A 25,897-nucleotide genomic window follows, 5' to 3' on the forward strand; every position below is an offset into this window, starting at 1 on the left:
ACAATTAAAAGGGTCATTCTAATGGAAAAAACTAAAATAACATGCTTTTATTTTATCACTAACAACACTGCAAGTCTATGTGCTTAACCCCCCAGCAGTTGTGCATCTGGGTTGTGCTAATACTGCTTTCTCAATCACTCTGCTCTACTGTGATTGGCAGCAGTATGCAAGGGCACACATGTGATGTAGTCAATATAAAGTAATGGTATAAAAAATATTGTTACTTTTCCTTTCTAGGTACCATGTGCTATTTATATTAATGGACATAAAAACCATTTGATTCAGATAAAACATGCAATTTTAAACAACTTTCTACTTCTATTTTCTTCATTATCTTTTGTTGAAAAGCAGGAATGTGAGCTCAGGAGCGTGCACGTGTCTGAAGCACTATATGGCAGTAGTTTTACAAGTATATTATTTAGGAAGGTGCCCCTGTCTTTAGTATTCTATGGAAGCAGTGTCTGCAATCATGTATAGCATTGCTATAAACATTGTTGCCCGATACCTAAAGACACTTGTAAGCTCCTGAGAACAAAGCAAAATTGATTACAGAAGTAAATTGGAAACTTTGAGTTTACTGCCCCTTTAATGTGATGGTGGGACACTGGTATTGTTTTAGTTTGGTTGAGTGTCAGGGAATAAGAGGTTGGTGAGCTAGGGAGAGAAGGGATAATTAAACCTGAGTAGGTCCTGTTAGGATTTACAGCAGGGGCAGGTCTGGCCAAAGTGTCCTAAATAGGATTAAGGGGAGGACCCCCAATATATAGGGATAAAACTGGTATCTAAGTTATACAGGCACCTATTATTTTTTATTGCAATGGATTTGTTTTTTTATTTATTTTAAAACAAAAAACACAACATTGCCTGTGGTGAGCCACAACATAAACATTATTATTATGATTAAAGGGTCACTGTAGTTAGAAAACAAAGTACAATATTGGTGTGGGGGGTGGGTAAATGAATTAGCATTTTTGCAATATATATGTATTACAAATGTTGCAGCAAAAGTTGTTAAAATTGAGGGTGAACTTGCATTTGTTGTCATTTTCTGTTATGATCATATAGTATTGCTTATTCTCTGCTCACTATTTCCCTACACTCCCTAACTAGCTGTATTACATAGAGCAACCAGGTACCACTGGTTGTAAAAGCATTAGCTGTGCAGAGTATACTGCACACAGCAAGGAAGGAAACAGTTTATATTATCAGGAATAAAAATTAGAGACACGCTGCCTCCCTGCACTAATAGACATGCTCTGTAGTTGATTACAATTCCTGGACAGCCTTGGTTACCTTGGTAAGAAACTATTCTCTGCAGTGCAGGCAGCTGAAATTTACACTGCTCCCTGGCAAGTTGTCTAAGAGCTGCCTAAACTAAATGTCCCTGACAAGGTGCCTTATTACTGCTAAAGTAAGACAACAAAGCTGCCTTCTATGGTTGTACACACTATGCACAGCTAGTACTGCCACAGTCACTGGTTAGGGATCTACACAGCTGGTTAGGGAGTGTAGGGAAATACTGAGCTGTATGGAGAAGAAACAATACTATAGTATCTTACAGTTCATAACAAGAAATGATAAAAGAGGCAAGTTCACCCTCAGTTTTAACAACTTTAGGTGCAAAAATGTAATGCATATGCACTGTGTATATATATATATATATATATATATATACACACACACACACTCACAGACACATATGTATACATACATATTGCAAAAATTACCATTCAAGTCATTCATTTTGTCAAATGTACTACTGTGTTCTGACTACTGTGTCCCTTTAAAACTACAAAGAGGGAAATGTGAATTGTAGTTAACGTTTACCAAACATAACTGTAATGTTAGACAAAGGTGCCTTTAGTTGCAGAATTGTGATGTTTCCATTTGTTTGCCAGCAGCACTGTATTCAGTGATACAGCAGGAAGCTCAGCCTTTCATCTGTAACCGTGTGCTCCACTTATTTATGAATTGTGCAAGAAAAACAGACACATGATGCAAACAACTAGACAAGGTCAATTGGAGGGTGGTATTTAATTTGTCTTTTTGATGTGGTTCTATGGCAGGGAACAATAAAATAAATAAAAAAATTCTTATCAAGGCAGCTGATAAACTGCTGACCCAGCAGTAGTTTATATCCCCCCCCCTTACCTGCTGAGGATACAAGCAGTTTCCTGCACACAGATTACGAGCTGCTGCGTGTAAGTCTGAACTGTACACACACCCCACCCCCTCCTGCAGGGACTGTTTTCACTATTCCTCCCAGCATGCATCACATGCGCTATTCTTAAAGAAGGAAACAACAATTTTCCATTTAAAAGGGCAACGCTGGTAGCTGGCTGCTCTAGTCTAGGGATCTATCAAATACAAGTAACCACTGGACTGGACTGCGTCCTTTTGGCAGACAAGAGGTTAAAAGACTGACAACAGCTTCAAGGAACATTTAAGTCATTGGGGTAGATTTATCAAGTAGCAGATGCTGCAATCTACCCCCAAAGTTTAAGGTTCGCCTGAAACATAAGTTAAGAAGCAGCGGTCGTAATACCGCTGCTCTTTAACTCATCCGCCACCTCATGATTGTTACCCTCTGCTAGCGTCCGATTGGCCACGAATGTGCAGGGGGCGGCAATGCTGTCAGCATTTATCGATGTCGGGAGGACATTATCTGCTACAGTGGATCATGCCCGACAGTTGATAAATTTACCCCATTGTCTTGTTTCATTTAATAGAGGGTATTTTAAAGTGTATAAGTTCTATTATTTTTAAAATGACATTTTTGTCCAGAATAAAAGAGTAATGTGTTCTCAATCTTGTGGATGTGTGCCTTTTACTACAACTAGGGTTTAGGGTTGCTACCTTTTCTGGGGAAAAAATACCAGCCAAATTCTTTAGCAAACATTTGCATAAATAGTTATACAGCATAGACCAGGGACTTAAGCTGCTAGGACTTATTTTAACCTTTTAAGGCCATTCTGACTATCTATTCCGTCCTAACCGCGCCGGGTTTTAGTGCCGTTAGGGCGGAATAGAACGTCCTAATCGTTTGGCTGTCCTGAAGCCAACGGCGCTTCCAGGATACGATTGCGATCTGGAGGGCATACCTAGCGTCATAGGGATGCCCCCCCCCCCCCCCCCCGACCCGATCCCATCATTGAAATCTCGTGATCGTGTTGTAGACAAATAAAACCTGTCATGAAAGGGTTAAATGATCATTTGTTTACAATTAGATTCCAATACACTTAGAAGAAGTTTGACTGTTATAGCATCTTTATTTGTATATTTAATCTTTATTTTCAAATTTGACCTGAACCTTAAAAATACCAGCCATGTCGGTAAAATACTGACTGCCACCTTTTGTTGGGAAAAAAGCCATGATCATTAGCATACATTTGCAGAAGTGATTGCATAGCATAACTCAGAAACTAAATTTACTAGGACTGATTTAACCTTTTAACTCCGTTATATTCCGTCCGAATTTTTCTACGCTTTAACGCCGATGGACGGAATACACTGTCCTAACCGGGTGGCTTTCCTGAAGCCATTGTTGCTTCCCTGATGGGATCGCGGTCTGGAGGGCGTGCCTAGCATCATAGGGACGCCCCCCTGACGTGATCCCATCATTGAAATCTTGTGATCACTTGCACGAACGCGAGATTTCAAATTGTTTACATCGGAACAGTTGTTCCGATGTAGACACTTTAACCCCAACAGTAAAGGGTTAAAACGATTATTTGTTTATAATTAGAATCCAATACACATAGAATACTGTTTTTTAAACCTCTCCTTAGGCCTCCCTAACAGGTCAGATTTTCAAGATTGACTATGTTTACATATTTATTTATCTTTTAATCCATCCCCTTCTCTTTTTATGTGAATCATTAAAACGTTTTCAGTTTAACCCCTTCAGGAGCGGGACTTTTAGAGAAATACTTGCACAAAATACCAGACAATTTTTGCTATCACTCCATTTAAACAGAAATAAAGCCTTGTTTGTTTGTTTTTTCTATTTACCTATCTATTTATCTATTTTATTTATTTTTTTAACCCAAGGTATTGATCTAGGACCATTTTGGTATATTTCATGCCACCATTTCCCCGCAAAATGTGATCATATTAAAAGAAATTGTTAACTTTTTCACTCAAATTATTTACACACAACAATTGCAGTCATAAGATAAATGGTTGTAAAGGCATCTCTGGGCTCCCCTGTGTTCAGAAATAGGAGACACGCATGGCTTTGCCATTGGTTTTGGTAATTAGACGGCTGCCAATTGCAGCTGCGCACCCCACTTCTGAAAATCCTTGGCAGGGAAGGCGTTAATTCTTTGGCTGATAAGAATAATAGTATTATAATGTAGGTATTACCGTCCTACCTGACAACTCCCACCTTCCTGATCCCTCCTAAACAGCTCTACCCCCACACGCCCTCACCACCATCTTAGGTACGGCAGTCTTTCAGTGTGAAGTTTTTAGGGTTTTCTTTTTTAATTAATTAAAAAAATAAATAGTTTCTATAGTGTAGGATCGCCCTTACCCTCCCACCTTCCCAATCCCTCCCAAACAGCTCTCTAACCCTCCCTTCTCCAAATGGTCTCCACCATCTTAGGTACTTTATTAACATAAGGGGTATGCAGGACTTTACCTCTGAGAGGGCATTCAGGGATCCCATATTAAAATAATATCCTTTTCCCCCAAACAAGGTGAGGGTGTTGTATGGTAATTAGTGTAAGGAACTAAGTGGTCCAGCAAGTTACATGTTTATTCTAAAGGCTAATTTTTCAGAGGATTCCTTAAAGTATGCCCACTAGTATTGTGTGTACTTACCAATGTTTTTGCATACAACTCTCAGATGGTTGCTTCTGTAAGGCCATTGTACATGTTATATTGTAGCCCTCAAAAGCAGAGATTTAAAGGGATAGTCTAGTCAAAATTAAACTTTTATGATTCAGATAGAAAGTTGCTTACAATTGAATGTTCTAATTGACTCCTATTATCAAAAAATGTTTTTGTTCTCTTGGTGTCTTTATTTGAAAAAGCAATAATTTAAGCTTAGAAGCCGGTCCATTTTTGGTTCAGAACCTGGGTAGCGCTTGCTGATTGGTGGCTACATTTAGACACCAATCAACAAGTGCTACCCAGGTGCTGAATAAAAAATGATCCGGGTCCTAAGCTTACATTCTTGCTTTTTCAAATAATAATACAAAGAGAACGAAGAAAAATGTATAATAGGAGCACATTTAAAAATTGCTTTAAATTGCATGATCTATCTGAACAATGAAAGTTTAATTTTGACTAGACTATCCCTTTAATACTCATGAAGGTCTTTAAGTAGAGTTGCCAGGTGGCACAGGGGTTAGATGCAGTCACACAATGCCCCCACCCTAAAGCTCAACCTTAGGCGCCTCTCTTTAACATGATATATACATTTTTTTTTGCAACTGAGCTGGGTCTTTTTCCTTGGATACTAGAAATACACTAATCAGGGGCGTATTTTGGATTAGACAAACAAGGCACTTGCCTAGGGCAGCAGATTGGTAAGGGGCAGCGCATTTTTGTGGCTATATTTCTAAGAAGCAAACAGTTATTTTAGAAGTATTATACAAGTATATAATGAGAGATTTTGCCCAAAGAGCTTACATTCTAAGGGGAAATAATAAAAGACAGGAGCTTACAGTTTAGAGGTAGCTCTGAGCCTTTCTGTTATTCAGCTAGATAACCTTTAGTTCTGTTGGCTTTCAGCACTTAGTTTTGTGTTTGGGAAAGTATTGTTTCAAGAAATCTGTGATTTTTTTTATGTATATTGCAGCAATAGAAATATGAATGTGTATATATATATCTGTGTTTGCGTATATATATATATATATATATATATATATATATATATATATATATATATACAGGTAGCTCTCAGTTTACGCCGGGGTTAGGTTCCAGAAGGAATGGTTGTAAATCGAAACCGCTGTAAATTGAAACCCAGTTTATAATGTAAGTCAATGGGAAGTGAGGGAGATAGGTTCCAGGCCCCTCTCAAAATTGTCATAAGTAACACCTAATACATTATTTTTAAAGCTTTGAAATTAAGACTTTAAATGCTAAACAGCATTATAAACCTAATAAAACAATCACACAACACAGAATATATAATGAAACTAAGTTAAATTAACAAAAACATTTGCTAAACAGCATTATAAACCTAATAAAATAATAACACAACACAGACTTCACTTGCATTTTTCTGCAAACAGTTCTTTCTATGCATTCCGATCTGGACTGATTTATAGACAGGAAGATCTTGTTCCTTTGAAATCTGCTCGATAGCTCAGGTCTAGTTAAACTGATTAATTTCAGCTTGCTTGGCTTTGCTGCAACACAAGCGGACAGCTCCACTTACTGGCTATTTTAATAAATGCACTGCTTCTCAATGCTTTTCAATAGCAGTCACATGACTGGAAAAAAAGGTTTTTATTCTGAAACGGTGTAAATGAACCGTTGTAAAACGAGGGCCACCTGTATATATATATATATATTTATATATATATATATATATATATATGTGTGTGTGTTTGTGTGTGTCTGTGACTGTGTGTGTGAACATTTATTTTGGAAATGCCATTAAAAAAAATGCGTAAAACCTTAAGTGGGGGCAGCAGAATTTTGAGTACCTAGGGCAGCACAAAACCTAAATACGCCACTGACACTAATACATTATTTTCGCTCTAGCAGCCGTTTACAAATACACAGCATTATTTTACACCTTATGATTGGTAGTAAAAAAAAAAAACAGTGCATAGATTTGACCTCAGTGGCTCCACCTAACAACTATAGAACAGTGTTTAATACCCTTCTTGGCTACAAGTAGCACAAACAGCAGTACAAGCACAAAGTCCCTTCTTTCTGTGCAATATTTATTATCCATAGAGGCATAGGGGATCTTTCAAATGTAGCTGCCACACAGGGGTCCAGTATTTTTGTACAGATTTTACTGGTCATTCTCCTGACATACTGGACTGTCCGTTTTAATACTGGACACCTGACAACCCGCTCTTTGGGGAACAGGTTTATCACGATTATGTCATAAGGATTGTACAGGTATGAATTTGTATCAAACTGCAAAGACAATATTTATCCATAAATGAAGTAAATGTTAGGTCTAAAGTGATTAAGGTTATTATTTCTGAAACATTTGCAACAAGAAACATCAGTTATTTCAAGTAATAAATATGATGGTGGGAAATAAAACCATTTGAAATGACATCTAAAGTCTCATTTGTGCAAAATCCTATTTTTTTATTATATCTCCCCAACCTAGTCTGTTATTTCCACTTTCTATAAATTATTTTGCATTTACATATAATCATTAATTTGTATGATAAGTAGTTTATCAATTATTTTTCTGACCCTCTCCCAACCCACTCACCTGTTTACAACTGAAGTAACAGCTCTTATTAAAAGCAAAAAAAATATTTATCCGTCCTGTTTAACCCTTCGCTCCATATGTTTTAATAACAATTTGCTTAAAAGGGCATTAAACACTAAGGGCCAGATTACGAGTTGAGCACTAATAGTTATGCGCGAGTGATAAGGGGTATATCGCCGGTGTTTGCATGCGTTGGGTTTTCCACTCTTATTACAAGTTGAAAGTAAACGTAATCGCTTGAGGGCAATTCAACTTAACGTTTGTCAGATTAGTGCATCCAACACATAAAAAATACACAGTTACACTCATAACACCATCTAATAAAAAATATATTTTTAAAATATTGCACCAAAAAGTTATAAGGGCTCAAAGATATGAGGTCTCAGGCGTTAGAAAAAAAGGCAGGCAAAGATGTATGTATATATATATATATATATATATATATATATATGTGTGTGTGTACATATGTACAGTATTTATGCATTTATATGTGTGTATATATATATATATATATTTTTTTTTTTACAGACACATATAAACACAAATACATATGTACACATGTACGTACATACGTTAGACAAGTACGTTAGAGCCCTTTGCAGTTAAGTAGATAAAAAAAAACACATGTATGCAATATTAAATTTTATTAAAGGTTTTAACTATGTATTTTCTCTAAATATTTAACATTCCTTTGCTCTGCACATAGAATATGTTCGAAGTTTAAGGTATAAATATATATTGTACCAAATAAACATCAGATATATATATATATAGAAATATTTATTTATGAATATATAGAAAATATTCTTCTATGTGAAGAACATTGGAATGTGAAATATTCATATTTTCATGTCGGGTTAGCACACATGAGAATATGTGATAGGTTTTGCATGCGAGTTGGGTGTCAGGGTTTTTTCCACTTTTTTGCTCCATTGACTTCTATGGAGGAATAGGATATCACACGCAAGATATTCTAAGTTTGGCTTTTCTGTAAAACAGTTTACTTTCAACTCATAATATGAGCGCAACCCAACAAGTGCAAAAAAGCTTACTTCTAGCGCAGTTAACACTCGAGCAGGAGCGTTAAATGATGCTCCACTAGTAATCTGGCCCTAAATAAATCATTGATAGAATGATGTATTCAGAGCAAATATTTGCCTGAAAATAATATATATAAGTATTTTTTTAAAATGACAGTTTCTTAAATATTGAAAAAGCAAGTGTAAAATGCAAATGTATAAAAAGCAGTGAGCGCCACCATATTATAACTTAGGTTGTTTCTTTTCCTGCTAAGGCCAATTAGGGACTGTTATAGATGCCTTACTAGAATGTGCAACCAATGACTATGAATTACAGCTGTGTCTGCTCTTCCACTTTAAACAGGAATTGGGAAGCCCACAATATTCAAAATTAAATTACAGGAAAAGGGAACAAAATAAATAATGAACAATATTGCAAAGTTGTTTTGCTACATACATTTAAACATTTTATATTGGTATCATGAAGTGTTTAATGTCCCTTTAAAAAAAAATCTAACAATTAAGATAATACATTGACAGCTCATAACAATCAATCTAACTGCTTCCTATAAAATGAATTATTAAAAACTAAAAACATTTGCTGATTTGCCTTTCATGTGAATTTTGAACTATATTAATTATTAATATTGCAAATAAAATATTGAAATTGTTACTCTTACTTGTAAATGGAACAGAATACAGATACCACATACAGAAATGCATAGAAAGTGCATTTGTTTTGCTTAGTACACTTAATAGTGTACTAAGTGTTAATACATTTTTGCTTCATTTATGAATCTCCCACTGGAAAATGATCCAAATCAGACCATTGTGGAGCATGTTATTGGCAGGTTTGGGATTTTTACCAGAATTTCCACATTGATTACAAGCAGGTTTGCCACCTCGGCCATATTTTCCTGGAAACTTATGAGTTACACATGCTGTAGGGTGTGTAGGGAGGAACATGTATTGTGCTATTCATCAGCACTATTCATGTGATATCCAGAGGTTCAATACATGTTCCGCCCTGCTTACCCTATAGCCTGTGTAATCCATAAGTGCCCAGGAAAACATGGCCAAGGTGGCAACCCTAATTACAAAGGAATCGCTACATATTTGATGAATTAGTGACTTTAATCTGCTGTGAGCAGGTTAGTTACTCAGCAGCTAGGGTTGCCAGGTGTCCAGTATTTTAGCAGGCTGTCCAGTAAAATCTATACAAAAATACTGGACACTTAAAGGGACACTAAACCCAAATTTTTTTCTTTCGTGATTCAGATAGAGCATGAAATTTTAAGCAACTTTTTAATTTACTCCTATTATCAACGTTTCTTCATTCTCTTGCTATATTTATTTGAAATGCAAGAATGTAAGTTTAGATGCCGGCCCATTTATGGTGAACAACCTGGGTTGTTTTTGCCGATTCGTGGATAAATTCATCCACCAATAAAAAGTGCTGTCCAGTGTTATGAACCAAAAAAGGATAGATCCATTCTTTTTCAAGTAAAGATAGCAAGAGAACGAAGAAAATTGGATAATAGGAGTAAATTAGAAAGTTGCTTAAAATTGCATGCTCTATCTGAATCACAAAATAACAAATTATGGTTCAGTGTCCCTTTAAAATGTCCAGTGTTTTTAAAGTACCCTTAGTGTCAGCTAAATGTAAAGGGCCTCTTTTGGTAAAAAGTAAAAATTGAGCAGCACGGCAGTATAAATAAACTGAGGACATTTTATTTCACATGTACAACAAACATGCAAGAATAGGACAAAACGTCTAGGGCCTCTTTTGCCTGTAAGCATAAGAAATATGGCCCAAAATGAAGTAACACTGCACACTGGGGTGTTAAACCATTGCTGTGTGCTCCTGGCAGTCAAAAGGGTCAAATCACTACCATATATGTATGTTACTGGCCACCAAGGGGATAAAATGACTGCTCAGTTGTGAAAAATATACATGGTGGTTTCAAGCGTGGGGCCTATAGTTGACCTTTTTGGGGGACATTTTGTCACCTATAGGTTGTCCAGTATTTTTATGGAGCACAGCTGACAACCCTATGAGTGGGCCATTTTGAATAAGGGAAAACAGTCCATTGCTAAGTGTTAAGGGGACCAGATTTTCCAGACCCACCTTGTGACACAAAGTAAATGTTGAGAAGGTGTTAAAAAAATTTTTAAAATCTTTAATGAATACATGTGATTGTAAAAATATTTTACCTTCAATAAAGGCAAATAGTAAAAAGGATTACTAAGATAAAACTGTTCTTATCCAGACTCTTAAATTAAAAAGAACAATAGCTGCACACTCTCTCCAACTACCAATGGCACAGCAGGTGTAGTGGCACCAGGGCCCAAATCCTGGGGGGGCCATAGCAGGTAGTCTATACATAAGCGTGTGCAGAATGTGCACAATTCTTAAAGGGACACTGAACTGAAATGTTTTATTTCGTGATTCAGATAGAGCATGAAATTTTAAGCAAGTTTCTAATTTACTCCTATTATCAAATATTCTTCATTCTCTTGGTATCTTTATTTGAAATGCAAAAATGTAAGTTTAGATGCCGGCCCATTTTTGGTGAAAAACCTGGGTTGCCCTTGCTGATTGGTGGATAAATTAATTCACCAATAAAAGTGCTGTCCAGAGTTCTGAACAAAAAATAAGCTTAGATGCCTTCTTTTTCAAATAAAGATAGCAAAAGAACGAAGAAAAATTTATAATAGGAGTAAATTAGAAAGTTGCTTAAAATTGCATGCTCTATCTGAATCACAAAAGAAAAAAATTTGGGTTCAGTGTCCCTTTAAGCAGGGGAACCTTTTATCTATCTATCTATCCATCCATCTATACTCAAAAGCATTAGACAGAGCATCATGTATTTCATTACTATTGTTTACTACTGAGTTACTTTGGAGGAGCACAAAAGAAGAAGAGCTGTACATTCTCGCTCTTTCTCCCTCATACACACACATTCTCTCACACATGCGCGCACACACACACATTCTCTCACACACAAACATGCACACTCACACATTCTCTCACACATGCACACACATTCTCTCACACACGCACACACATTCTCTCACACACAAACATGCACAGCCACACACATATTCTCTCACACACAAACATGCACACACACACATTCTCTCACACATGCGCGCACACACACACATTCTCTCACACACAAACATGCACACTCACACATTTTCTCACACATGCACACACATTCTCTCACACACGCACACACATTCTCTCACACACAAACATGCACAGCCACACACATATTCTCTCACACACAAACATGCACACACACACATTCTCTCACACATGCGCACACACACACATTCTCTCACACACAAACATGCACACTCACACATTCTCTCACACATGCACACACATTCTCTCACACACGCACACACATTCTCTCACACACAAACATGCACAGCCACACACATATTCTCTCACACACAAACATGCACACACACACATTCTCTGACACACGCTCTCTCACACACAAACATTCACACACACACACACATTCTCTCACACACGCACACACAAACATTCACACACACACATTCTCTCACAAACATACACACACATTCTCTCACACACGCACACACATTCTCTCATGCACAGACACACACACATTCTTTCAGACACAAACATGCACACACACATTCTCTCACACACGCTCTCTCACACACAAACATGCACACACACACACATTCTCTCACACAAACATGCACACACACACTCACACACAAACATGCACACACACATACACACAAACACATTCTATAACACACAAGCATACACACATTCTCTCACACACGCTCTCTCACACACAAACATGCACACACACACATTCTCTCACACATGCTCTCACACATACACGCACGCACACACACACACACAAATACTCTCACACACACACTCACACACACATTCTCTCACACACAAACATGCACACACATTCTCTCACACACGCACACACACACATATACACACACACACACACACATACACACATTCTCTCACACATGCTTGCTAAGATAAAACTGTATAACCAGCATCAATTATTTTTAAACTAGTCCTAAAGCCCGTGTACACGGGCCAATTTTTGCAGTACAGCGGTTCCACCCCTTGCTCTCTCTCTATCCCCCTCTCTTCTGCTCTCTCTCTCCCCTCTCTCTTTTCCTCCCTCTTTTGCGCTCTCTCTCCCCCTCTCTTTGTGCTCTCCCCCCTCTCTTTGGAGCTCTCTCTTCCTCTCTTTTGCTCTCTCTATCCCCCCTCTTTTACTCTCTCTCCCTCTCTTTTGCTCTCACTATCCCCTCTCTTTTAATGTCTCCCCCCTCTCTTTTGCTGTCTCTCCCCTCTCTTTTGCTCTCTCTCTCCCTCTCTTTTGCTCTCTCTCTCCCTCTCTTTTGCTCTCTCTCTCCCCCTCTTTTGCTTTCTCTCTCCCCCCTCTTTTGCTCTCTCTCTCCCCCCCTTTTGCTCTCTATCCCTCTCTTTTGCTCTCTCTCTCTCCCCCCTCTCTTGTGCTCTCTCTCCCCCCTCTCGTATGCTCTCTCTCTCCCCTCTCTTATGCTCTCTCTCTTCCCTCTTTTGCGCTCTCCCCCCTCTCTTTTGCTCTCTCTCTCCATTTTCTCCCCCTCTCTTTTGCTGTCTCTCTCCCTCTCTTTTGCTCTCTCTCTCTCCCCTTTCTTTTGCTCTCTCCCCCCCTCTCTTTTGTTGTCTCTCCCTCTCTTTTGCTGTCTCTATCTCCCCTCTTTTGATATCTCTCTCTCCCCTTTCTTTTGCTCTCCCTCCCCCTCTCTTTTGTTGTTTCTCCCTCTCTTTTTTGCTGTCTCTATCTCCCCTCTTATGATCTCTCTCTCCCCTTTCTTTTGCTCTACCTCCCCCTCTATTTTGCTCTCTCTATCTCCCCTCTTTTGATCTCTCTCTCCGTTTTCTTTTGCTCTCCCTCTCTTGATCTCCCCTCTTGATATCTCTCTCCCCTTTCTTTTGCTCTCTCTACCCCCTCTTTTTTGCTGTCTCTCTCCCTCTCGTTTGCTCTCTCTATCCCCCCTCTTTTGAGCTCTTTTGAGCTCTCCGCACGGCCTCGCCTGGCCCTGCCCAGTCCCGTCCGGCCATGCCCACGTCACGTCCGGTGGCCCGGCACCCTACTCACTCTGAGTCTGCAAAGTAGAAGGCCAGGTGTGTTTGTCCTCGCTCGCAGTCTCTACTGCGCTTGACAGCTTCGGACAAACACACTTGGCCTTTTATAGTATAGGATAGTGCCCTACTTAATCACATTTACATTGTTTTTTGGGCAACCAGGAATGGTGTGGTAGATTTTGTTTAGCAAAAAACATCCCATTGACCCAGTCGCTCTCTTTATGGCCTACCTTTGAGCTCCATGTGTCCAACCTGTCCTCTGCACTGTGCAGGCCACTTAGTCACTCATTGCAGAGACTGGAGTGCCAGAGAGAACTTATATAGAGGGTATGAGTTCACACTATTATCTAATTTCTCGTGCTAAATAAGCGCAACAGGGGAATGGTGCAGAAAGAAACCCATTCAGGTAAATTCAGGACAATCCGTGACAGAATAGCTTGAAATTGGTGTCCCAAATTGCCCTTTAAAAATGAGAGACAGACTGCCCACATTTGGGACACCTTATAAGTGTAAAAGGTATACAGTAGAATATAAAATAGAAGCCTAAACGTCAGGACAATAGACAGTTAATTGAAGGTGTAAGTCCCACATTAAAACAATATTGTTTTTGAGACTGCTGTAGGTCTGCTCTTCTTTTTTATATGTATGTTAGAACACTATAAATGGTTATTATTACCATAAAAACTGCAGCTAATAGAATAAGAAGTGCTAGATCACCAATTATAGCTAAACTGTTGCATATTACAGCATATCATTTTATCTCTATAAAGCTCCTTTTAAAAGCAAACCTATGTAGGCTAAGGAGCAGCAATGCACTACTGGGAGCTAGCTTGCATGAATTGGTGGCTGCCAGTAATGAATTGCTACTCCGTAGCTGTCTTTAAAGGGATAGAGAGGCCAAAAATGAAATGTGCATTGGTGCATTTCTGTTTTACAAGAAGTATTTTTGCAATTAATATGTTCATTAGCAAAAATGCTTCTAGTAAAAGGATATTATTGTTTTTCTGGGGCATACGCACATATGCTGTGAGGGCCTGTTCACAAGTATTCAAACAATTCACCTTCTCAGTGGCACAAAATAAGTCTTCAGAGGCACAATAGACACCACTGCCAGCTCTACTAGTGCACAGTCCCTCACGTGATATGTGCGTATGCCGCTGAAAAACTCATAACTTTTACTAAAAACATTTTTGCTAATGGAAGTATATTGTAAAAATGCTTCTATTTGAAGTTGAAATGTACCCATACACACATTTAAATTTTTACCTTTCTATCCCTAACAAAATGTTCTCTTTAGAGCAGCATTTCTCAACTCCAGTTAGGGTTGCAACTTATCCAGGAATGACCTGGACAGTTTGGGTTTTTATTTGTGTGTCCGGGTTTTAAGCTGAGTCGGTCACGGACATGCAAATGTCCAGGTTTGTTGGGAAACAGCCACAGCCAAAAAGGTGACATTGTGCATTTGCCTGCAGATGTTTTTATCTTTTGTGTGTGAGAGAGAGAGAGCGTTTCTTTGTGTTTGTCAGCATCTTTCTGTGTGTACGAGCCTGTGTGAAAGAGTGGGTGTATTTGTGAGTGAGTGAGTTAGAGAGAGAGAGAGAGAGAGTGTGTGTGTGTGTGTGTGTGAGTGAGCGAGAGAGAGAGTATGTGTGAGTGAGTGAGAGAATTTGTGAGAGCGTTAGTGTCTTTGTGTGTGAGAGAGAGTGTGTGTGTGTGTTAGTCTGTTGGAGTGTGTGTGAGAATGTGAACATCTATGTGCGAGTTTGTGTTTATGTGCTAAAATAATTGTTGCTGTGCATGGCACAAGAGAGTTCCGGTATTGCCTGAACTAAAGGGGGCAATCCTAGTAGCTCCAATCCTCAAGTACCCAAACAGGCCAGTTTTTTTTTGATATCTTAAAGGGACATGAAACACAAAAAAAAAAATCAGGATTCTGATAGAACATACAATTTTTTAAACATGTGCACACTACATATCTAGATATGTCTTCAACAAATAACACGACAATGAAGCAAATTTGATAATAGAAGTAGATTGGAAACATTTTAAAAATTGTATTCTCTATCCGAATTATGAAAGACAAATTTGGGGTTTCAAGTCCCTTTAACTAGAGCACAGGTGAAATAATCAGCTGATAAGTGAGAGCAGGTTAGTAACTATGGTTACTGATCAGCTGATTATTTCACCTGTGCTCTAGTTAAAGGGACATGAAACACATTTTTCATGATTCAGATGGAGCATGCAAGTTTAAATAACTTTCCAATTTACTTCTATTATCTAATTTGTTTTGTTCTCTTGATATCCTTATTTTAAAATGATACCTAGGTAGACTCATGATCTGATGGTTGGTGGCTTCCCATATATGCCTCATGTTATTGGCTCACCCAATGCATTCAGCTTGCTCACAGTGGTGCATTGATGATTCTTCAATAAAGAATACAAAAATAATGAAGCAAATTAGATAATATAAATAAATTGGAAAGCTGTTTAAAAATGTATTATCTATCCGAATAATTAAATAAATAATTTGGGTTTCATGCTCCTTTAAGATATCATGAAAATCTGCCTTGTTACAGGTACTTGGGGAAATGAGTTGAGAAATACTGCTTTAGAGCATTTTATGTCCTGGTGAACACACTTACTGTAGAAAGTTCTCTAAACTATGGATAAACAATAGTTTATTTTTACAATGGGATGATGTACGTGTATGTTTGTAATAGCAGTTCTGCTAGCATTGATAGATAACAATAAAGGCATGTAGAGTTGTAGGAATGTGTATGTGAGTTTAAATGTAAATTAAATAAAGCTTGTTGGAAAAAAAAGTGAAGGTAAACAATACAGCTCTGCATAGAAACGGTCTCCCTGACAACAGTTACCATAACGTAATGTATTCTATAGCTTGCTTCATTTGTAGAGCAGCAGCCTGGGACATAGAAAGGCAAAGGAACACAGTGAATCACATTTTTTTTTTTTTTTTTAGAAATTGTGGATTAAATGAAAATGAAAGATATGTTCCCTGCAGAAAACATATATAACCTTATCCCTAGAGAAGAGGTGAAACCATCTAAACCACCCAGGTGAATATGAGCCATTTAATACACATATTATTTAACAATGCTCTCAAAGTTTTTATCTATGTTTGTTTTTTACTTATTTAACATTTTCATTAACTACTTCAACTTCTTTTAGCTACTATTTTTTTCCTTTAAATGTATATGTAACCAATTATTTATTAAGCTGCAAGTATTTTGTGGTGAGTTTTATTTTTTTTACTATGAGACAATCCTTGGTATAATTGTAACATTCATGTAGCACACCCTGATTTATTTGTATATGTCTAAGACACTCAAAAAGAGACAAAACTAAAAATCAAAATGCTCCTGATTTCAGTATTTAAAATAGGCATTTTAAATAAGCATCTTTCATTGAGCAAAAATAGTAACCTAGATAAACCTTTCAGCAAAGGATAACAAGAGAAGGAAGCAAATCAAATAATACAATTAAATTGGAAAGTTGCTTAAAATTGTATTTTCTGTCTAAATAATTAATGTCTAATTATGACTTTACTGTCCCTTTAAGATGAACCATCCCTGCTCATTGTCATTGTGGATGCAGTATATATGTTAAGCAGGCTCTGTGTTTAAACGTGGGTGCACACTGCATATGTAAGTATGCTCTGTGCCCAGCTATCATCAAAACAGTCATAGTTTTTGAATGCCTGTGTATTGGAAAAAATATTTATATTCAAAATTTACGTTTTAAGTTACCACAATGCCTTATGGTGATGTAAAAATGCAAATAAAGATGCGATAATGTAGCGTCAATGCCGGGCTCGGATCATGTGGGGAGTGCCTATGCTAGGCTCTTCCCCAGTTCGATTATTCGTTTCCTAGAAACAAGAAGGAACAGGACATCCGAAAAAGCTACGACATTCCATGCTGTCCTAACGGCATTAAAGCCCAGTGTATTAAGACACCATAGAAAGTCCTAACAGCATATAGGGGTTAAAAAAACATCCCTCTCACTACCTGGCACCACAGCGAGTCTTAAAGGGACAGTCTACACCATAATTTTTATTGTTTTAAAAGATAGATAATCCCTTTATTACCCATTCCCCAGTTTTGCATAACCAACACAGTTATAATAATATACTTTTAACCTCTGTGATGATCTTGTATCTAAGCCTCAGCAAACTGCCCCTTTTTTCAGTTCTTTTGACAGACTTGCAGTCTAGCCAATCAGTGCCTGCTCCCAGATAACTTCACGTGCACGAGCACAATGTTATCTATATGAAATTCGTGAACTAACACCCTCTAGTGGTGAAAAACTGTTAAAATGCAATCTGAAAAGAGGTGGGCTTCAAGGTCTAAGAAATTAGCATATGAACCTCCTAGGTTAAGCTTTCAACTAAGAATACCAAGAGAACAAAGCAAAATTGGTGATAAAAGTAAATTGGAAAATTGTTTAAAATTACATACTCTATCTGAATCATGAAAGTTTATTTTGGCCTAGACTGTCCCTTTAAAGGGACATTTCGGACAAAATTTAAATGCACACGGATGAATTACATCTTTGAATAGAAAAATATTTGCAATATACCTGTATTGACATAAATGCTTCTAGTAAAAGCTATCACTGTTTTAGTGTTAACATTTTTATCTGCATGTGCATGTGAAGCATAGCTAGACATTCTTAGTGCTGCAGCATTTTAAATACTGCAGTTGTTTAGAGAGCCAGAGGGGCTTGTATCATGTCAGCCATTAACAAACTGAGTCAATACCAGATGGTACAAGCACCTTAGGCTCTCTGAACAAGTGCTGTGCTTAAAATGCTGGTGCACGGTGCATACTTCCAAGTGGGTACAACACTATATCAGTAGAAAACTTTAGAAAAGCTTTAGATAAAGCTACTTAAAGTGATGGTAAATCCTAGAATTTGTGAAACGCTAGGATTTACCATTGGAACAAATAAAGGGGACATTCATTCATGAAGTATAAAATAATTCATGCTGAAAGCTCCTTTATTTGTTCCAAGCGATTGCCACACTGAGCTGCTAAGGCAGCCCATCGGCTGATCGCAATCTTTGCTATTTGGCTGAGAGGTGACGTTTCCACCTCTTAGCCAATAGCCGTGCGGGAAATCCAGCTTGGCGCCACATATTGCATATTGAATGAAAGTCCCCTTTATTTGTTCCAATGGTAAATCCTGCGTTTCACAAATGCTAGGATTTACCATCACTTTAAATACACTTTTAAACAGTGATAGCCTTTTTTAAGAGCATTTTTGCTAATGCATGTATATTACACAAATGCTTCTATTCAAAACTGAAAGGCATCCATGTGGATTCCAATTTTGCCTGGAGTGTCCCTTTTAATGGTCTACATGAAAAGCTTTATTTGTATATAATTTTATGGGTTTTTAAGTAGTGATACAGTTTTTTATGACTTGATTTTATAGTTAAAGTGAATGTAAACTTGAATGTACTCGCTCAAGTCATAGGATATAATTTAAAAATGAGGTAGATTTTAATTCATGAAATCGGTAATCTATACAGATATTCTTAGATTTTTACATTTTAATGCTGCAACGATAACCGCCGTTCCTCCTCCTGCCATAGTCCTCAGTTGATTGACACATGAAAAATCTGCAATCAACTAATCGTTGTTTGGTCCTGATCTGACAGAAATATTTATGATATTTCAGGTGGAAAAGGGTATTTTCTACCACAAGACAAGATGAATAGATCTAAAGGAGTTTGCCCCAATCCGGGATCGGACCAAGTGGGGGGCTGAATCTCTGTTTGTCTTCATGGATACGAGATGTCCCAGATAGGGTACGGACATAGTATCTTATAGTTACTACATAGTAGTCATTCCTTCCCTCCCCGAGGCAGGCTTCCAGAGGCATTTTTGTAGTGCGTTTGGGAATTCTCTTCCTTGTGAGTGATAGTTCCAGCTCCTGTAAGGGAACAGGGTCTAGGATTTTATTCATTCCTATTTGTGGTTCCCGAAAAAGAGGGAATTCTTTGTCCTATGGTAGACCTAAAGTGTCTCAACAAGTTGTCTCAGGGTACCGTTTTTCAACTGGAAACCAGTAGTTCCATTCTTCCTTTGGTCTAGGAGGCTCAGTTTATGGGGACCATAGACCTGGAGGATGCATATATTCAAGTTCATGAGTTTTGCTTTTTTGACAAATACTTTCAGTTTGTGGCTCTTCCCTTTGGCCTTGTCAAGGCTCTCAGAGGGGGCTATATTGGCAGTGATCAGGTTTCAGGGAATTGCTGTGGTGCCCTTCCTGGATGTCAGAATGGTTCAGGCGCCAATGTATGGAGGAAATTGGTCTGATGGTTGCTTCATTGGACATCATCCCTTTGCTTTATTCCATCTGAGAGTCTGCTGTTATGCATGTTTAGATAGTGGACCGGGGATCTTGTGGCTCTGTCTCGGAGGATAGAAGCGAGAGATAGCGGAATCATTGTCTGCATTTTTCAGAATCTTTTGGTTTTCTCAGGAGCATCTGTCTCGGGGGGCTTCCGGAGACCTTCCTGAGTAATAGTGACCACAGTCGCTAGCCTGTTGGGTTGGTAACTATGGACTTGGGAGGAGTCTGCTCTCCCCATAACCATCTTGGAGTTGAAAGTGATCTACAATGTTCTGATGGCTTGGCCTCAGTTGTCTTCACCGGTTTTTCAGGTTCTACTTGAACAATTTCATCTCAGTGGTTTACATTACCCACCTGGGAAGAAACTGGAGTTCCTTTGCCATGATTGGCTTGGATTTCTTCATGGTCGGACACTCACATTCGTTGTTATCCCCTATTCACATTTCAAGAGTGAATACCGGGAGCGAACTTCTCGAGCAGTCAGATTTTTCATTCCGGGAGTGGGTGCTTCTCCTGGAGGTGTTCTCCAGGTTAACCCTCAAATGGGGAGTGCTGGAGTTGGAGATGGCAGTACACCAAGCTTCCAAGTTTTGTTAAAGGTAAGAGATCAGCAGGCTGCTCTGTTGAATACCCCGGCGGTTCCTTGGGATTTCAGTCTTACATCCCTGTTCCTCAGTTTGCTCTCCCTCCACAAGTCATTGCTCGTATCGAATAGGAGTGAGAATCAGTATTGTAATAGTTTCTGCATAGTCTCGCAGGATCTGGTATACAGACCTAGCGGAGATGTATTTCTTCCACCTTGGTGGTTGTTCCTGAGGAAGGACCTTCTAATTCAGGGTCCATTTTTCATCCAACTTTCGTTTTCTCTAAAGCTTTCTGCTTGGAGATTGAATGCTTAGTTCCAGGGACGGAATGGGACCAAAAAGAGGCCTGGGCATTTTAGGGCAAAGAGGCCCACTAACCCCCTCCGCTCACCATTTCTTATTTAAAGGGACAGTCTAGTCAAAATTAAACTTTCATGGTTCAGATAGGGCATGTCACTTTAAACAGCTTTTCCAATCTATATTTATCATTAAATTTGCTTTGTACTCTTAGTGTTCTTTGTTGAAAGCTAAACATAGGAAGGCTCTTATGCTAATTTCTAAGGCCTTGAAGGCTATCTCTTCTCTGAATGCATTTGACAGTTTTTCACAGCTAAAGGGCGTTATTTCACGTAACGCCCATGGAGTTACGTATGAGAGGGCACTGATTGACTAAAATGCATGTCTGTTAAAATAACTGAGATAAGGGGGCAGTCTGCAGATGCTTAGATACAAGGTAATCACAGAGGTTAAAAGTATATTAATATAACAGTGTTGGTTACTGTCCCTTTAACTGTATACCAAGCATGGCAAGTATAATACTTGTTTAAGTGACAAAAACATTTTAAAAAAAATATTTCATGATTCAGATACAGCATGCAATTTTAAACAACTTTCTAATTTACTCCTATTATCATTTTTGAAATCTTTATTTGAAATAGCAGGAATGTAAGCTTAGAAGCCTTAGCTGGCCCATTAACTGACCACATACACACTGCTCCACATACACACCACTCCACATCATGCCACACCACATAACACCATACCACACCGCATACACACAACATACACACCGCTCCATATACCCACTCCAGAGGACGCACTATACTATGTAGTTGCTTGCATATCAAAGTGCAGGCAGGCTGAAATATGTCATATCTTGCTTTTATTTTGTTTGAGTCCTCTCTTGGTTTTGCACAAGATAGCGCATACACCTATGACCGCCTCCAACCTGCACACAGGAAAGGCCTGGGCTGTCACTTTCTTCACCCACGTACTGCTGCTAACTTGATATTTACTGGCAACCATGTTTTACTTTGCTCATCTAAAATAGCAGGATGGGAAACAAGCTGTGTGCAGTAAAAACTGTGTGCACACTCTCTGGCCCAATATACAGATACTGTATATTCAGGAGCCAACCACAAATGTTAGGAGCCAGATATTTCAGAAAGGAATATACACAAGTGCAAGTGGCTTTATTTTTAATAAACAATTCAAATAATTTATTAAAAAAGGTCAACCATTTGTCTGGACATATGACATAAATGGTTATTTTAACAACATCCTAGTGCCTGTACCTTAAAAAAAAAAGAAATAAAAATCATGCAGAACACGCAGGGGACATTCAATCTTTTTTACAATATACCTTCCCTCTTACTGTTATTTTCCTAAAACAATATTTTATTTAGTGCCTCGCTGGGGCTGACTGGTAGAACTCTGTTTTACTACCGGTCTCTTTGCCTCCGCCCTGCTCCATCCTCTAGTCCCCCTCCTCTTCCCTCCATCTCTATCCATTACCACTGGCCCCCGGCTGGGCCGGCCCCATACAGGCCTGTACTCACCCACCTCTGGTGGCACTCACTCGGCTGAGCTTGCTGGCGTGGGCCCTGACTGCATTAACCACTGGCTGTCAGCCCCTGATGGCGCGCGTGTGTCTTGTCAGTCCCTCAGAGTGGTAGCTGAGCTCAGTGATCTGTGATGAGCTTGCTTGGTGGCTGCCGGCATGGGCCCTGACTGCATTAACCGCTGGGCTGGCTGTCAGCCCCTGATGGCAGCCATGGCCACGTGCGTGTTGTCAGTCGCTCAGAGTGCTAGCTCAGCTCAGTGATCTGTGATGGCACTTAGTTGTGCGGCCGCCAGACAGTATTTTATGGGCCATCCCGGCCAAAAGTGACATTATCTAACAGGTAACCTGTGGCCCGCCCCTCAACAGCATGTCACAATTATTTAATTTCAATAAATAAAATTTTGCGGCAAACTAAGTGCCAAAGTGAAAGCACTTGGTGGGCGGGGCTAAGGTATCTGGTGGCCCACCGGGCATTTGCCTGGTATGCCCTATGGTCAGTCCCGGCCTGCTTAGTTCTGTCTAAGCGTGATTTTCCTGAATCGGTCATTGAGACCATTATTCAGGCTCGCAAGCCTGTTACTGGTAACTTTTACCATAAGTTATGGCGTATATTCCCTGATTGGTGTGAATCCCAGGACTACTCTTGGAAGTAGGGTAAGGATTCCTAGGGGTTTTGCCCTTTTTCCGGGAAGGTCTGGAGGACAGTTTGTCAGTCAGTTCTCTGAAAGGTCAGATTTCTGCGTTTATTCTTTTTTTCCACAAGTGTCTGGCGGATGTGCCAGACGTGTAATCTTTTTGTCAAACCCTGGTTAGTATCAGGCCTGTGTTTAAGACTGTTGTTCCTCTTGGAGCTTTAACCTTGGTTTTAAGGTTTTGCAGCAGGCTCATAGCATTCCCTAGATTTTAAATTTTTATCTTAGAAGTTTTCTTTTTTTGCTATTCTTCTGCTTGGAGAGTTTAGATACTCTCGGCTTTGCAGTGTGATTCGCTTTATTTTATTTTGGATAAGGCGGTTATTTATCCTAAGTGGAAATATTGTTTGGGAATTTGTTGTTTCCTCTCTATGTCCTCATTCTTATCTCTTGAGGAATGTGTGTGCACAATTTGGATGTTTTTGTTTGTTTTCTCTGTAACAGAAAGCTACTGCTACTTCTCTTTTCTCTGGTTGAGAAGTTTAATTTGTTTACTTTTCAGACTGCGGGGCTGCAGTCTCCTGAGAACGTTATGGCTCATTACACGAGGGTTGTCTCTTCTTTTTGGGCTTTCACAGATTAAACTTCTGTGGATTGGTTTTGCAAGGCTGCAACTTGGTCTTCTTTGCATACTTTTTCCAAATTTTATTAATTTGATTTTTTTTTGCCTCGGACAATGTTTCTTTTGGAGGAAAAGTTCTTCAAGCGGTGGTGCCTTCTGTTTAGGTCTGCCTGTCTTGTCCCTCCCTAGTCATCTGTGTCCTCAAGCTTGAATATTGGTTCCCAACAGTAATTGATGACGTTGTGGACTCACCATATCTTAGGAAAGAAAACAAAAATTTATGCTTACCTGATAAATTTCTTTCCGGATATGGTGAGTCCAGGACCCCGCCCTTTATTTTTAGACAGTTGTTTTTTTACTAAACCTCAGGCACCTCTACACCTTTGTGTTACTCCTTTTTCTCCATTACCTTTGGTTGAATGACTGGGGTTTATGGGAAGGGAAGTGATACTTAATAGTTTCTAAAATGGATAACTGTAATGAAAACAGAAACAGAGGCGCCACATGTGTAGATCAATAAAAGCTGACAATATCCAGGCAATACAAGATACAGGGTACTCACAAACGTGAAGGCACTCTCTTGTGCCTGGAGGAGCAGGCTGGTATTCTCACAGCAAACCAGCTGGCTGTACAAGGGAATCCCCAGGCCTGATGAAACAGGGTTATCCCTGAGAAACGCGTCGCTATTATCTCTGTACATACAAGGAGATTTGCTTTTTAACACACCCAGCTGTAATTCGTTGCACTGATGGTATTTTTATTTTTGAACAATAAAATACTTGGTTTATTTCTTACAAGTCTGGTCTTAGTGTGGCATTTCCCTTGCAAGTAACCTAAGGGCTGTTTAGCCTTTCTCCCCTCTTCACTCCAGTTCCTTTCTGCTGAAAGTGACCCAGGCAAGGGTTGCTGTTGGGACAACTAGAACCACAGGATATCACGACAGGGATTCCCTTGTACAGCCAGCTGGTTTGCTGTGAGAATAACAGCCTGCTCCTACAGGCACAAGAGAGTGCCTTCACGTTTGTGAGTACCCTGTATCTTGTATTGCCTGGATATTGTCAGCTTTTATTGATCTACACATGTGGCGCCTCTGTTTCTGTTTTCATTACAGTTATCCATTTTAGAAGCTACACCATCGTTTGGGTGAAGACCGAGAGCTGCCTGTTCTATATTTGGACTTTGTTGGATACCATTTGAATTTATCTATTGCCAGATTGGTCACGTGCCACGTCTGTATATACACATACTTTTAACAATTTTAATTTCTTTACATTATGTATATTGTGTGACGAGTTGCACACTGATTTTAGCAATATCTATCATTGTATATTAGCGCCTCCTATAGGAGACCTGTGGTACTTCTTATCACAGATATCCCTGTATTTATACTTAATAGTTTAACTGTGGTGCTCTTTGCCTCCTCCTGCTGGCCAGAAGTGATATTCCAAACAGTAATTGATGATGTTGTGGACTCACCATATCCGGAAACAAAGAAATTTATCAGGTAAGCATATATTTTTTTTTCATAAATCAGCCCCATAGTGTCTAGCCACCAATCACCACCTAGCCCCCAGTACCCTGAGCCTACCTAGGTATTTTTTCAACAAGCATACCAAGAGTGAATGTGCCTTAAAACTGTATGCTGTGTCAGAGCCACAAAAGTTCTATTTTGACTTCCATATTCCTTTAATCTCATAATAAAGCTTTAATCAGGATATTACTCAAATCTCTGTTTTTTAAAGTTATTTTTAAAATTTAAACAAGACATTATTGCCTACTTGAGTTTAATGAACTAAATAAATAATGTTTCTTGCGATTAGAAGTAACTGCATAAACTCTCAGAGGGACAATACTATTAAACTATGTGATAAATGCTAGCTATAATGTATTCAAAGCAATGAGTAGCATGTAGATGTGTTTGTGTGCAGCCATGTTGAAAGCTAAATTTCCCTTAAAGGGATATGAAACCCAAACATTTTCTTTTGGGATTCAGACAGGGCATACGATTTAAAAAAAGTTTCCATTTACTTAATTTTCATGGTATTCTTTGTTGAAGAGATACCAATTTGAAGCCATCCAAAAGATGGTGTCCAAAAACAAAGGCGCCCACCACAGGCTGTCGCTGAAGTTAGACTATCACCAGGGTCAGCTCTTCATAAAAACAGATGGATGATCTAAGCAAAAACAAAAAGAAGGCGCTCCAATGGTAGTGAAATAGAGAAAAAGTAATTCTTTCCCATAAAA

At 38.9% G+C, this 25,897-nt stretch overlaps 2 protein-coding genes across 3 annotated transcripts in view; one reads left to right on the plus strand and one right to left on the minus strand.

Annotated features, from left to right (window-relative positions):
• Window positions 1-25,897, minus strand: part of THNSL1 (threonine synthase like 1) — a 52,145-nt gene that overhangs the window by 14,144 nt on the left and 12,104 nt on the right. Inside the window, exon 1 of one of the 2 annotated variants that reach the window (XM_053713932.1) lies at window positions 2,152-2,231. The exons of the other annotated variant lie outside the window; for it this stretch is intronic. The gene's annotated coding sequence lies outside the window, so the exon portion shown is untranslated. Of the gene's footprint in view, window positions 1-2,151; window positions 2,232-25,897 lie in introns of those variants that run through there. 2 annotated transcript variants of the gene reach the window in all.
• The window catches only part of ENKUR (enkurin, TRPC channel interacting protein), a 35,846-nt gene continuing 11,232 nt past the window's right edge, over window positions 1,284-25,897 (plus strand). The window contains exons 1-2 of the mRNA XM_053713934.1: window positions 1,284-1,297; window positions 16,572-16,668. Coding sequence (XP_053569909.1) covers window positions 16,586-16,668 — 83 coding nt within the window. The 5' untranslated portion in view covers window positions 1,284-1,297; window positions 16,572-16,585. The remainder of the gene's footprint in view (window positions 1,298-16,571; window positions 16,669-25,897) is intronic.

The sequence above is a fragment of the Bombina bombina genome, chromosome 5, assembly GCF_027579735.1.
Source record: "Bombina bombina isolate aBomBom1 chromosome 5, aBomBom1.pri, whole genome shotgun sequence".
In the NCBI taxonomy this organism is placed as follows: domain Eukaryota; kingdom Metazoa; phylum Chordata; class Amphibia; order Anura; family Bombinatoridae; genus Bombina; species Bombina bombina.